The following is a 13498-nucleotide window of genomic DNA, read 5'->3' as shown; positions in this document are numbered from 1 at the left end:
CTGTTATACAGAGCAAAGTAAGTCGGAAAGAGAAAAACAAATATCATATATTAATGTATATAAGGAATCTAGAAAAATAGTACTAATGAACCTATTTGCAGGATAGGAAAGATCCAGACATAGATAACAGACTTGTGGACACAGTGGTGGAGGAGAGTGGGACAAACTGAGAGGGCAGCATTGAAACACATACATGACCGTATGTAAAGCAGATAGTTAATGGGAAGTTGCTGTATAACACAGGGAGTTCTACTCGGTGCTCTGTGACAACTTAGAGGGGGAGGGGGAAGGTCCAAGAGGGAGGGGATATATGTATACCTACGGCTCATTCGCGTTGTATGGCAGAAGCCAACAAAATATCGTAAAGCAATTAACCTTCAATTAAAAACAAATTTAAAAAAACCCTTATCATCAACCCTTGTTTCCCTCCAATAAATAATTCCCTTCTTCCCTAGACCACATATGAGTAAATAATTGAATAGTAGGCTTCCAATTAAATATAATTCCCAACTTCTCAATGACAGATAGCAATGGCACAAGATCAGCTTTTTATGTGAACCTTTACTCAAGGGAAAAAATATTTACAGAGCTGAAAAAGTCAAAATTATTGATTATACTTAGTAAAATATAATTACAAAAATCCAAATAAACTAGAAGTCAATATAATAAAGTTCACCAAAACAGTTGGACACAAATTTTCTTATATGAAAATTTTCATGTAATTTGTGGGAAAAAAAAAATAATGTTCTTTATGCCTCCATACATTCTCTTACAGTGTTTATGATCACAACTCACTCTTCATTTCACTTTAACACTAAATTTATTCTCTTTCTGGATACAAATTTTACAAGGAATTTGATCATGTTGACCTTTTGATTATATCAACCAAGGATTAAACTAATTCAAGAATGGAAATAGTGTGGAAATGCTACAGATCAAGCCTTTCTTGATTGATTCAAGTTGATTCAAGTCATTCAACATGCTAATTCTGACAGCTGGAAAATCTTACTCAGAAAAAAAATTAGTGTCAGCAGCATGTTTGAGTATGAAAAGCTGGAAGCAGGAGTCTCTTCAAAAATCAGATTGGGGATTTCTCAGTGTCTTAGTGCCAAGAACCCGCCTGCCAATCTAAGAGACCCTCAGGTGCAACTAATCCTGTGAGCCACAACTATTGAGCCTGGGCTCTAGAGCGGGGGTAACTGCAGATACTGAAGCCTGAGAACTCTAGAGCCCGTGCTCCGCAGCAAGAGACACCACTGCAACGTGAAGCCCAGGCATTACAACTAGAGAAAAGCCCAGCAGCAACAAAGACCCACCTCGGCCAAAAATAAATACGTAAAATTATTCAAAACAATTAGAATGACGCACTATACATCTCATACTTCACAGAACTGTCTCTGCCACAAACCGTTTTATCCTCTCATCTCTGAACATGCCAGACGTGTTCTTTAACCATGAATTCACAAGCCTTTACTCTGAGTGAGCATTGCGATCAGTAACCTCTTGAGCGAGTGTGTTAAACAGGGAAGGAGTCCACAGCTTACACCTGGGGTTGCCGAAGACAACACAGCAGAAAAGAATGTTTTTCTTCTCGTGGCCTCTGTGTCCCCTGTTAATGTGTAGCGGGTCATTGTTGGGAAATATATCCTCACCTGACATTCCAAGAAATGGAGGGCCTCAGGGTTGTTTTATAGCTCAGTCATTAAATGCATGAACGTTCCATCCTGCCGGAAATCACTGATGCAGCCAGACTGTGAAGTCCTTCTCAGAAACGCTGCCACCGTGTGGTAATTTGGAGCTATGACCGGAAGAGCCGTATGGGTCATATGGTTCATCTCAAGATGGCTGGGCTCCAGCAGAATCTATTCCCATAACTTTCTAACTTCCTATTAAATCATTCCCGTGGGCACAGAGTAAACCATAGTGAATCCTGTGGAAATCTTGGGGTTTTTTTTTTAGAATGTGTGAGCTTCCCTCCACTACATTGACAATATGACAGTTATGCGGGTAATGTGTTTAAAGGGAAACAACAGTTTTTAAGAGCAGAAATAAGAAATCTGTTTTTGCAACTTTATAACCTATGTTTTTATATTTTATAGAGATAGCTGCCACTTGAGTTGTTAAAATGTGTGGTTAGAACCCACAAGTCAAAAACATCAATTTATTTGAAATGCATCCAATTTAAAAGAGACATATTCCACCTGCTCCCCACCCTCAGCCTGCCACCAAATACCTACAAACCTATGGATTTAATCAATTAAATTTTGATTTTTAAAAAAGTATTTTTTATTAAATAATCAAAACATTATTTAATTAATATTTGTATTAAAAGGAAAATTGGGGGAACTTCTCTGGTGCCCTGGCATCTAAGACTCCACACTCCCAATGCAGGGGGCCAGGGTTTGATCCCTGATGAGAAAATTAGATCCCACATGCCACAACCAAGAGATCCTACATGCACCTAGGACCTGGTGCTGCCAAATAAAAGTTTTCTAAAAAGCAATTTTGGTAAATAGGAACTGACATCTTACATAGGGCCATTTACAGTAAATAGGGCCATTTATCTTTACTCTCACTTTTTACATGATTCTTACAATGGAAGTGTGAGATAAATGAATAGTGCAAACCTCATTTCACAGCTGAGAAAGGTAGATGAAGAGGTTAAGTAATCTTGAAACAATATTAAATGTTTAAAATGAACTGAGAGCTCTGCTACTCCTAATTTCTGTTCCAATATTCAACCTTCATCCATAATTTTCTTTCAAACAACTTTTAAATGCCCAGCACAGTTTTTTAATATAGAATTTTTATTTTTCATATTCAGTAACCAATTTTGTATATCCTGAGAGAAAAATTAGAAAATGACAATTAAGAAATCTAAGCCAGTCCTTCAGAGGCGTGCAAATTATCCTGTTGACATACAGTATAAAAATCTTACATCCGATCTCATTACAATAAACCATTCCATTTAGAGTTGATACAAATCATGACTACCTTCTTCTCCTAAAAATCTTAATAACTCTTAACATACAATTAAATATGGTTAAGATATGCAGGGTATTTGCAAATATGTGGGAGGTATTTTTACTTTTACACATTCTAATTCACTTAAATCTCCCAAAAACCCCACGAACTCTGCATTTGACAGAGGAAGAAACAAGTATAGATATGCTAAATGATTTGCCCAAGGTCACACAGCTAATTTGTGCAGAGTAGAATTCAAAGCCACATGATGGCTCCTGAAACAGCACTTTCAAGCAGTAACGCTGCTCTCGGTCATAAACTGCTTTACTTCTGCCACACTGAGAATAAATTACCATTTTTTTATTTTATATAGCAGTTATCAGATCCATCAGCTCCAAATAATTCAAACCATGCAACAAATATCCATGTCCTTGAAAGTCATTGTGAATCCAATTTAATGAACGTGACTAGGGATTTTAATGTTTCTAATGCCGTTTGTCTAAATGACAAGCTGCTGCACGCTTGAAACTCAAAATGAAGCTTAAGTAAAAATGGAGGAAGGGTATCTGAACTCTTTGTGGGTATCGGAACTCTTTTTATGTATCCGAACAATAGCCTGGTACCTCTTAAATAAGTATAATTCCGTTGCATATATCACATTAATCTATTATTTAAAACAAAAGAAACAAGACTATTGTGTTTAATTTTATCTAGGACTGATTTAGATAATATCTTCTTCTAACTCAGAAATAAACTCTTTTCCCTCCCCCTACGTTTTCATGGGCCCTCTAGATGCCCTTCCAGGATGCTGAGAGTCAGTGCTATGAACGAAAAAGATAGTTAATGATATTGTACATAAGTAATGTTTTAACTGCAGGGTAATGGGTGTTTGTGTGCGTGTGCGCGCGTGTGTGTGCATATGTTTGTTCTGTGACCACAAAACCAGAGGGGGAAGTGTGGGAGCAAGTGGGCTGGGTAGTGGCAAATGCCTCATGACACATCTCTCCGCCCCCTGTGTAGGTGGAGAGCATCTGGAGCAGCCTTTAAATTCTGGGAGATCCTGGTTGTCAGCAGCAGGGAGAGCAGGCCAGGAGGGCAGCACTGTGCACTGCATCAGCATCACAGGGGACTGGACTCTTCTCTGCCGCTGCAGACCAAGGTAAGCCTGCAGTTTGCTACATGACTTCTGTCCTCCCTGTGCGCTGCCTCATTTCGCTGGGAAGGTCAGTTTGTAAGGAAAAGAGTACAATGGTAAACGCTGTTAATCAGACTTGAGTTGTTCTTGTCTTTTGAATATGCATGCCAGATCCAGGGCTGATGTCCTGCAGGAAAGGTGGCTGGTTATTTTGAAAGGCAGTCGAATATAAAACTTAAAAATATTTCCATGGAGTCCTCAAAAGAACTGAGACTACTTTTTTTCAGTCAGGAAATAAAAGAAAAATTCTATGCCCCTTTGGGATGATTGTATATACATCATTTTAAATGGATAGATGACCAAGCATTTTAAAAGGAAAATGCTTTTTAGTATTCATATAAGCTGATGTTAACACTAATTTTTAATGATTTGATTTATCCCTTTTTCAAGGAAAAAAACTTTTTCTGAATATTTTCACCTCTGTATTTAGCTATTAAAATTTCACCCAAATATCTATATGATACTGTTCAGACTTACAAATAGAAAAGCTGTTGACTTCAGTGTTTTCGTTTTCATTTCAAACTTCTAGAATACCTTGAATTACTAACTTTAGAGACAGCTTCATTTCACCTAAGTAATACCTTTTAAATAATTGAAAATCACATTTGAAATGCACATTGGAAAATGGAGACAGCAAGTTTCTCTTTCTTATATTTATTTTCTCTCTTCGTGTTTTTCTTCTCTGAAAAGTAAATATTCTCATTCTTGCTTGATTATTTTAATTCAATTACTGCTGATCTGTTTTTAGGTTTAGATAGCTGGAGATATCAGGAAGTAATGGTGTAATCTCTGAAACTCTAAATGTTAAAGTTGAATAAATATAGACTTGTAAAATTCCTCTCTCCCTTGCCTAATAGTGAGAGATGGAAAATAGAGGTGGCAGTACAAATATTAACTCAAAAGATCATAATAGTTAAAAGAAATTAGTCGAGTATTTCCACACAAAATACATATTTATTTGTGATGATTTTGTAATGTGGTAGCCTCAAAAAAAGTATCACTGTTTTGACCTTAAAAAAGATAAAATATTTCTTACAAAATATTTTGCAGAAAATATCATGACCATGAGAATTGCAGTGATTTGCTTCTGCCTCTTGGGCATTGCCTCCGCCCTTCCAGTGAGTACAACTGAATCTTTTTTTAAAAAAAAAAAGTCCTTAAAATAAATGAATTGTGTGTTTCAATGTTGCTAGGAACACGTTCACACTGTAATCTTTCTTCACCGTTCTATTTCAAAGGTTAAACCGACCAGTTCTGGCAGCTCTGAGGAAAAGCTGGTAAGCATCTTTTCGGTTTATTATATAGTTATTTATGCAACTGCTGCAAGATGTACTACAAACATATGACAATTTTACTTATTTGCACAAATAAAATAACTGAAAAGTATTTATTGGGTGCCTGCTAGGGTTCTAGTGCAGTACCAAGCATAGCATTGCTTTTAATTAATACAGTCTCTTAAAACTATACTAGATTTCTTAATACAATAAAATGATGCTTTAGGTCGATCATTTCTATAAAATGAGTTCTGTGAAGTTGTGTGACTTTATATTCACAGTATCTCTGAAGATATTTGCTAAGAAACCCATTATCTTAAAAAAAGTATATTTATGCTGTTTGTATCTATTGTGCTTATCAGATGACTTTAGATTTTTCTAACCAAACATAAGACCAAATCAAACTCTTCATAATTATTCCACCCAGCACCATAGATGTACCTGTCCCTCCACAATAGGTGAAAGCGTGCCAGCCAAACAACAAATGGGTATTGTCCCAAGGAGCTTGAACAAAAAGGCACACAGGGTTCAATTCCAGATAAACAGAATAAAGGCCAATACAGAGCTGTCTGAGGTCACTGCAGTTAGATTGCTCAATGAAGATGTTAGGAGAAGTTCTGCAGTGGGTGTTTAGATGTGCAAATAGGCATGTGTAAGCGTGTCTGTTTTCCAACTGATCTAAGAACACAAGTATTGAAATTACAATAATAAGCCAGAAAATTAACATTTTCAGAGAAAATAGAGGTCACACTCTTTGAGGTAAGAATTAGTGCCTTTTTAATAGAATAAAATGGGGCACATGAAGCTATGGCAGTGTAAGTGGTTAAATGTTAACTAAGAGATAAGTGGAGAGCAGAATCTTCTAGAATCCTAGAAATGTAGAGCTAGTAGGAAGTATGGAAAGTCTAGAAAGAGACACCCCTGAAGATGAAAACACTTGTTATCTATGAGTGATATGATTACTGAACAATTTTAGTTTGTTTTTCTTATCTGTATGTTCTTCATATTACTTTTTTAAAATTATAAATTTATCTTATAAATACAGATAAAGAATGATTACATATATCATCAGGAAAATATATTAATTATATATCAATTATAACATTTCTGTAAATATTATATATATATTTATATAAATACATATTTTAAAGAAAAAGACAGGGAACCTTTGAACTCATCTACAGCAATAGTTTTCACATTTTTTAAAGAAAACCCTTCTTTCAGCAAAAACCTTCATAGAAGTCCAATATGAAACTGCTCCGGTTAGAGCCAGACATGGGGAAACCCAAAGTGCTACTGACTAGTTTCCTTCCTTTCTTCCCCTCCTTGCCTGTGAAAGAATTCTTGAAACCCCTAGGGTAACTCTTCTCAGTGACAGAGATGTGAAGTGATTGCCCTGGGCCATGCAGCCCACCAGATGACACTTATTTAGAGCAATTTCCACTCCTCTGCACTAGCATCTTATTGCTATTTCCCAGATAAATAATTTGGCTGAGTGAAAGATCATTCCATTCATGTCTTTGGCAGCTTACAACAAGAGAACTTTTATGCAATGGTGTTGATATTAGATTTCTGCACTGTCCACAGGTAGCCATAAACACATGCGGCTGTTGGACGCTCACAATGTAGCTAGTGCCAGAGAAGATAGTTTTCTTTATTAACTTAAATAGCCATGTGTTTCATGGCTAGAGGATACCATTCACCACAGCACAGCCTGAGAGAGTTTCTTCTTACATAGAGGAAGGAAAAAAGGAAGACCAGTGCTAATTAAGGGCAGCTCTGCTTTAGTTGTGTTTCATCTGAGGAATTTCAACTATCAGACATAGAACAGGAAGGCAGTGTATCATAAGTGTGAGGAGCCACTGGAGTTAAACCCTGGCTCTGCTACTTATTATCACTTAACTTTATTGTGGGCTTCCCATCTGGTGGCTCAGATGCTAAAGAGTCTGCCTGCAGTGCAGGAGACTCGGGCTTGATCCCTGGATCAGTCAGGAAGATTCCCCTGGAGAAAGGAATGGCTATCTACTCCAGTATTCTTGCCTGGAGAATTCCGTGGACAGAGGCTGAAGGAATAATAATGATGATGATGATGATACTCATCTCAGGATTAAATGAATTAGTATTTATAAGTTACTTTGAAAGTATGCCTGGCTTACAGTAAGTGCTATGTAAAAGTCTGTTAAATGAATCTATCAGAAAGAATAATTATGAAAGACATCACTAAGGTTCTAATTGACTAAATAATGCATATTATGCTTATCTGTCAAGATTGGGGAAGAATAGTTGTTATTTCAGCTTATCACTTAGAGACCCTTGTTTCTTTAAAAGATAATAATAATAATGACAAATATGCAACTCTCTTTTGTAGCTTAACAACAAATACCCAGATGCTGTAGCCACATGGCTAAAGCCTGACCCATCTCAGAAGCAGACTTTCCTAGAACCCCAGGTATTTTTCATTTTAATTAAGTCTAAATATTAAAATTCTCACAATTAAAGAACAACCACTCCAAAAAATAGCCACCAAGCAGGCCATTTGAGCTGGTTAAATGGATCTTTCCTGCCTGTCGCACTTCCCTGATAGCTCAGTTGGTAAAGAATCCTCCTGCAATGGCTTCCTGGTGGCTCAGACAGTAAAGCATCTGCCTGCAAACTGGGAGACCTGGGTTCAGTCCCTGGGTCGGGAAGATTCCCTGGAGAAGGAAATGGCAACCCACTCTAGTACTCTTGCCTGGAAAATTGCCATGGACTGAGGAGCCTGGTAGGCTACAGTCCACGGGGTTGCAAAGAGTCGGACATGACTGAGCAACTTCACTCCACTTTCCTGCCTGTTTGTAAAAGTGAGCTTAGGACACCAATGGATCTGTCAGGTTGTCTGCCCGCTTAATCCTTCCACCAAAGAGGCTAGAAAAATAAGACCTGCTTTGGATGGAAAAAGCTAACTTTTGAATAAAAAGTTAAGTTGTATGATGTACACTGATTTATGTCTTTTCTTCTTCAGAATTCTGTGTCCTCTGAGGAAACTGATGACAACAAACAAAATGTGAGTTTTCGCTTTGATTCTGATGTCTGCTGTGCCTTAGACTCAGGAAGGCACTCTTTCTCGTAATGACATTGCCCAGGTTCAAATTCTGGCAAAACTCCGTTAGCAAATCCTCCAGGAACTAGTTTTTATTGGGACTATTCATATATTTGCTGAGCAAAGGGATAAGTTAAATTTGCTTAAGATTCTATTTGAAGATACTGAGAATCTATCAAAGAAGTTAGATAAATGACCCAGGATATTTGCAAATCAGAAGTGTAATAGACATTAACTGGTTAACTGAGCTATAGTTTCTACACATGGATAAGAGAGTCACCTTTTGATTATCCAGGCTAATAGGGAGGTGATTTTCGTTTTGGGGGTGTGCATTAATACATGGATTCTCTGATCCCCTGAGAATTTTCATTTCAAATAGAAAAGGTAACCTCACAATTATGTATGTGTATTTATTGGATTATTGAATTTGGAAATTAGTGTTTAATATGAACAAGGAAAAACAGTATCATTGATACAAGTATTATAACTCATACGTTTGGCCTGAAAATATCTATGAAAATAGTTTTTATGAGAAAGCAAGAAAAATGCCTTAGAATAGGATTCCATTTACCCTTGTGCTAAAGGGGAAATTGGAATAAGCTCATTTTAGCATTTAAAAGTTTAAGTGCTTTGTTGTGAATACAAAGATTCTAAAACTAAATAAAGATAGTAAAATGCTAATGCAGTGTAAAGACTAAGGGGCAATAAAAACCCTGACACCCATTTTTCTGGCCATCTTGATTTCTAGACCCTCCCGAGTAAGTCCAATGAAAGCCCTGAGCAAACAGACGATCTAGATGATGATGATGAAAACAGCCAGGAAGTCAACTCTGATGACTCCGACGATGCTAACCCTGATGACTCTGACCATTCCAACGAGTCTCACCATTCTGATGAATCTGATGAAGCTGATTTTCCCACTGACATTCCAACAATCGCAGTTTTCACTCCACCTTTCCCTACGGAAAGCACAAATGATGGCCGAGGTGATAGTGTGGCTTATGGACTGAAGTCAAAATCGAAGAAGTTCCGCCGATCTAACGTTGAGGTAAGTCTTGAATAGACACATCAGATGGTTATGATTAGAGCCCAATTCTAGGAAACTAGAGTCTGCGTGCTCACTTATGTATTCATTCAGCAAGTATTATTACTTTATGATCACTGAATACAAAACCTTTCCCACTTGGTTTTTGCATTCAAGTCCACATAATTTCTCCTTAATTTTGTCTCTCAACCACAATGCAATTTTTCCAAATCCTGCTTATAAAGCACTTATTGTATTCACTTTTTTAATTGAAAAAGACTTCGGAAAAGAGTCATTATTTTCACAATATAGTGGTCATATCTTGAAGTTAAACACCTAAGAACTGGAGAGTTGCAAATCACACTGACTTTATAGTCAAAGGATCTGGATATGGCATATAGCCTTGCCATTTTACTACTGACCTTACTTTTAACTTTCGATCCATTTTCTCTTTATGTAAAAGATAATGAGACCTACCTCATAGATTTCCTCACATACATAATTCATGTACTTATTAAACTAAAGGAGATGACATAATGAAAGAACTTGGTTTTTTAAAAGGTAACATGCTAGTATTTTCCTTTTTTGCCTCAGCCAGATTTAGACATTTTTATAGAATACTTCGGTGTGGAAGTTAGAAGGCATTAGAGAATACAGTGCTTCCCTCCCTAGCTGTTCACTGAATTCTTCTCCTGTTTGTGCTGTGATTCAGAGTCCAGATGCCACAGAGGAGGACTTCACATCACACATAGAGAGTGAGGAGATGCATGATGCACCTAAGAAGACGAGTCAGCTGACTGACCACAGCGAAGAAACCAACAGTGACGAGCTTTCCAAAGAACTCACACCAAAGGCCCAGGAGGAGAGCAAGCATTCCAATCGGATCGAGAGTCAGGAAAATTCCAAACTCAGCCAAGAATTCCATAGCCTTGAAGACAAGCTAGACCTAGATCATAAGAGTGAAGAAGACAAGCGCCTGAAAATCCGCATTTCTCATGAATTAGATAGTGCCTCTTCTGAGGTCAACTGAAAGGAGAAAATACAAGTTCTTATTTTGCTTTTAGTAAAAAGAAAAGGATATGTTAAAGCAGGGTGGGAGACAATATGAAATGCGTATTTCTCAGCTTAGTTGGTGAATGTATATGTGTGTAGATCTGGAAACAGATCATGTTTTTGATCATTAGTTTAGTGTGTGGCTTCATGGTAACACCCTTATAAACTAAAAGCTTCAGGGTTTAGTCTATATTCTTTCCACATAAAAAATGCAAACCATCACAGCATTTTAATGTTTGCTACCCTTTTATGAATAGAAATTCATGTAGAAGCAAACAAAATACTGTTACACACTTTTAAGAAGGAATATAAAATTTCACGTCACTATGATCTTTTGTTTTTTAAATTAGTATATATTTTGTTGTGATTATTTTTTCTGTTGTGAATAAATCTTTTATCTTGAATGTAATGAGAGTCTGGTGGTATCAGTTGTGTTTCTTATTTGGTTTCCTACAGTTGTCTAGCAATTATAAATGTAATCATTTTAATTACATTAACATGCTGGACATAATACAGAGCAATCTAAGACCTGCTGGGTCAATTATACAGACTCTGACTGAGCTAAAGTTCCTGTCGAGGGAAGAAGAGTCAAGCAGAGGTTGATATTCAATCAGGAATGCTCCAACCATGCAAGGGTCCCTGGGTCACTTCCACCCGATGAAAGCAGCCTTTTTCTAATTTTCACAAAGCTGATACAAAAGTTAATAAGGGCTTCCCTAGTGGCTTAATGGTTAAGAATCCTCCTGCCAATACAGGGGACATGGGTTCAATCCTGATCCAGGAAGATCCCACATGCCGCCCGAGCACCACAACTACTGAGCCCACATGCCTAGAGCCCACGCTCCACAGCAAGAGAAGCCGCCACAAGAAGCAGCTCCTGCACTGCAACCAAGAATAGCCCCCACTCCCCACAACCAGAGATAGCCGGCGTGCAACAACAAAGACCCAGCAGCCAAAAAAGTAAATAAATCTTTTTTTAAAAAAAGAAAAGCTAATGAGTGCCTAGATGCAACAACAAATCAATTTCACTGTTTCTTGTCATTCTCCATTGATTCTCTCAATATTGGTTCCTTGCCCTTGGATGACAACTTGGTAGTGCCCATAGCTATTCTGATCATCTGTAGATAGTGAACAAATAGTCTTTTTTTTAATTGGAAAAAACCTAAATGCAGTTTCAGCTAATACTCAAAATTTTCAACTTCATTCAAAACTAAAAGTTCTGGAAACCTGAAGTGGAGCACATTCCTTTATTTCATGCTTAGCTCCTCTGCTCTTCCTAAAACTAGAAACCCCATTGGAAAATTTTTAATTCTTTATTAAACAACTCTTGGGATAAAGCGGAAAATTTTTAATTGCAGAATTTCTTTAAAAGTGTTGTAATGAAATGCAAACTCAATAGAGTACAGTTAAACTGGTGATCACAGAAAATCCATAGCCTTAAATTCTTGCAGCAACAACAAAATAAAAGAATGAAAATAAATATATAAATACATTGAGTTCCCATCTTAAAAATTAGAAAAGAACAACAAAGGAAAAGAAAGCATAAGGAAGGAAATAATAAAGTTAAAAAAAGAGTAATGAGGTAGAGAACAGAAAAGCAATAGAAACTAATCAAACAAAATGCTGATTCTTTGTTAAAAAAACAAATCAGCACAACAGATAAACCACTAGCTGACCCAATAAAGGAAGAAAGGGAGAAAACACAAATAAGAAATAAAAACAAGGAGACAACCAAGGACATGACAAAATTTTATAAATCAAAAGTGACTCACTTTGCACAAGTCAAACAGAAAATATAAGTGAATTGGATTATTTCCTAGGAAAATACAATTTACCAAAATTGACTTTGCTAATCATAGAAAACACAAGTGGAAATTTTCTATAGTGGAAAAAGAAAAAGTTATCAAAGAACTATCCATAAAAACTAGGCCCAAATGATTTTACAGCGGACTTTTATCAAAACGTCAAAGACTAGATAATCCCAATACCATTTAAATTGTAGCAGAAAAGGAAAACTTTCAAATGACCTGTATAAAACAAGTATTACTTTGACACAAACCTGGTAATGATTGCAAACACATACACACACACACACAACCATAAATCAGTCTCACTTGTGACTGGCAATGGGAAAATCCTAAATAAAATGCCAGCAAACACAATCTGAAATCAAGTTTAAAGAATGCATCATAATCAGGGGGATTTATTTCCAGAAAACGATGCTTCAGTATCAGTAAATTCATTCCTATAATGGACCACATCATTAAATCTAGATTGAAAGATGTCATATGATTAGATCTCCATCTGAATACTAGCATCATTATTAATGGAGAAGCATTACAGGTATTTCCGTTAAGAACAAGGACCAATTAAGCTTCTCCTTTCTCTCTGCTATTATATAACATAGCTTTGGAGATATAAGCTAGCAATCATAAGCATTTAGAGGCATAAGAAGTGAGAAATAAATTATGTTTTTATGTAAACTAATACTGCACCTAGAAATCACAGAATAAGTACTAAAAATAACAACTAACAAGTTCTGTAAGGAAGCATGATATAAAATTTAGCTGAAAGCATATTTATAAAAAAACACTAAGTGATCATTTAAAAGATACAATGTTATTAATATAGAAACAAAGAAAGATAAAATACTTAACAGAAAATGTGCTAAAACTATTTTGGAAAACTGTGAAACACTCCTGTAAACTAAAAAAAAAAGAGGCCTGAAACAAATGGAAAGGCTCTGTTTATTCTCACACAGGAAAATCCATCATTAACATATCAATACTCCCTTCATAACATATAAATGCAATGTGATTCCAAATAAAATAAAAGTCATTTTTTCCCTGAAGCTATGCAAGCTAATTCTATAATTCATATGGAAAATTAAACATACAACAATATGAAGG

The 13498-nt window shown here is 36.4% G+C and overlaps 1 protein-coding gene across 2 annotated transcripts; it reads left to right on the top strand.

Annotated features, from left to right (window-relative positions):
* On the top strand, positions 4017-10998 carry SPP1 (secreted phosphoprotein 1). 2 transcript variants are annotated; one of them, XM_013964504.2, is made up of 7 exons: positions 4017-4123; positions 5210-5277; positions 5398-5436; positions 7802-7882; positions 8435-8476; positions 9261-9560; positions 10249-10998. In XM_013964504.2, the coding sequence occupies exons 2-7, from the start codon at positions 5218-5220 to the stop codon at positions 10564-10566; spliced, it is 840 nt and encodes a 279-aa protein (XP_013819958.1). In that variant the 5' UTR covers positions 4017-4123; positions 5210-5217; the 3' UTR covers positions 10567-10998.

The sequence above is a fragment of the Capra hircus genome, chromosome 6 (assembly GCF_001704415.2).
Source record: "Capra hircus breed San Clemente chromosome 6, ASM170441v1, whole genome shotgun sequence".
NCBI lineage: Eukaryota > Metazoa > Chordata > Mammalia > Artiodactyla > Bovidae > Capra > Capra hircus.
Note: the sequence above shows the minus strand (reverse complement) of the source record. Positions and strands in the feature narration are given on the sequence as shown.

Coding starts and splice junctions, on each gene's coding strand:
- SPP1 (XM_013964504.2), top strand. CDS start 5,218: ATGACCATGAGAATTGCAGTGATTTGCTTCTGCCTCTTGGGCATTGCC. Junction 7,883..8,434: donor AGACTTTCCTAGAACCCCAG/GTATTTTTCATT, acceptor TTTCTTCTTCAG/AATTCTGTGTCCTCTGAGGA. Junction 8,477..9,260: donor CTGATGACAACAAACAAAAT/GTGAGTTTTCGC, acceptor CTTGATTTCTAG/ACCCTCCCGAGTAAGTCCAA.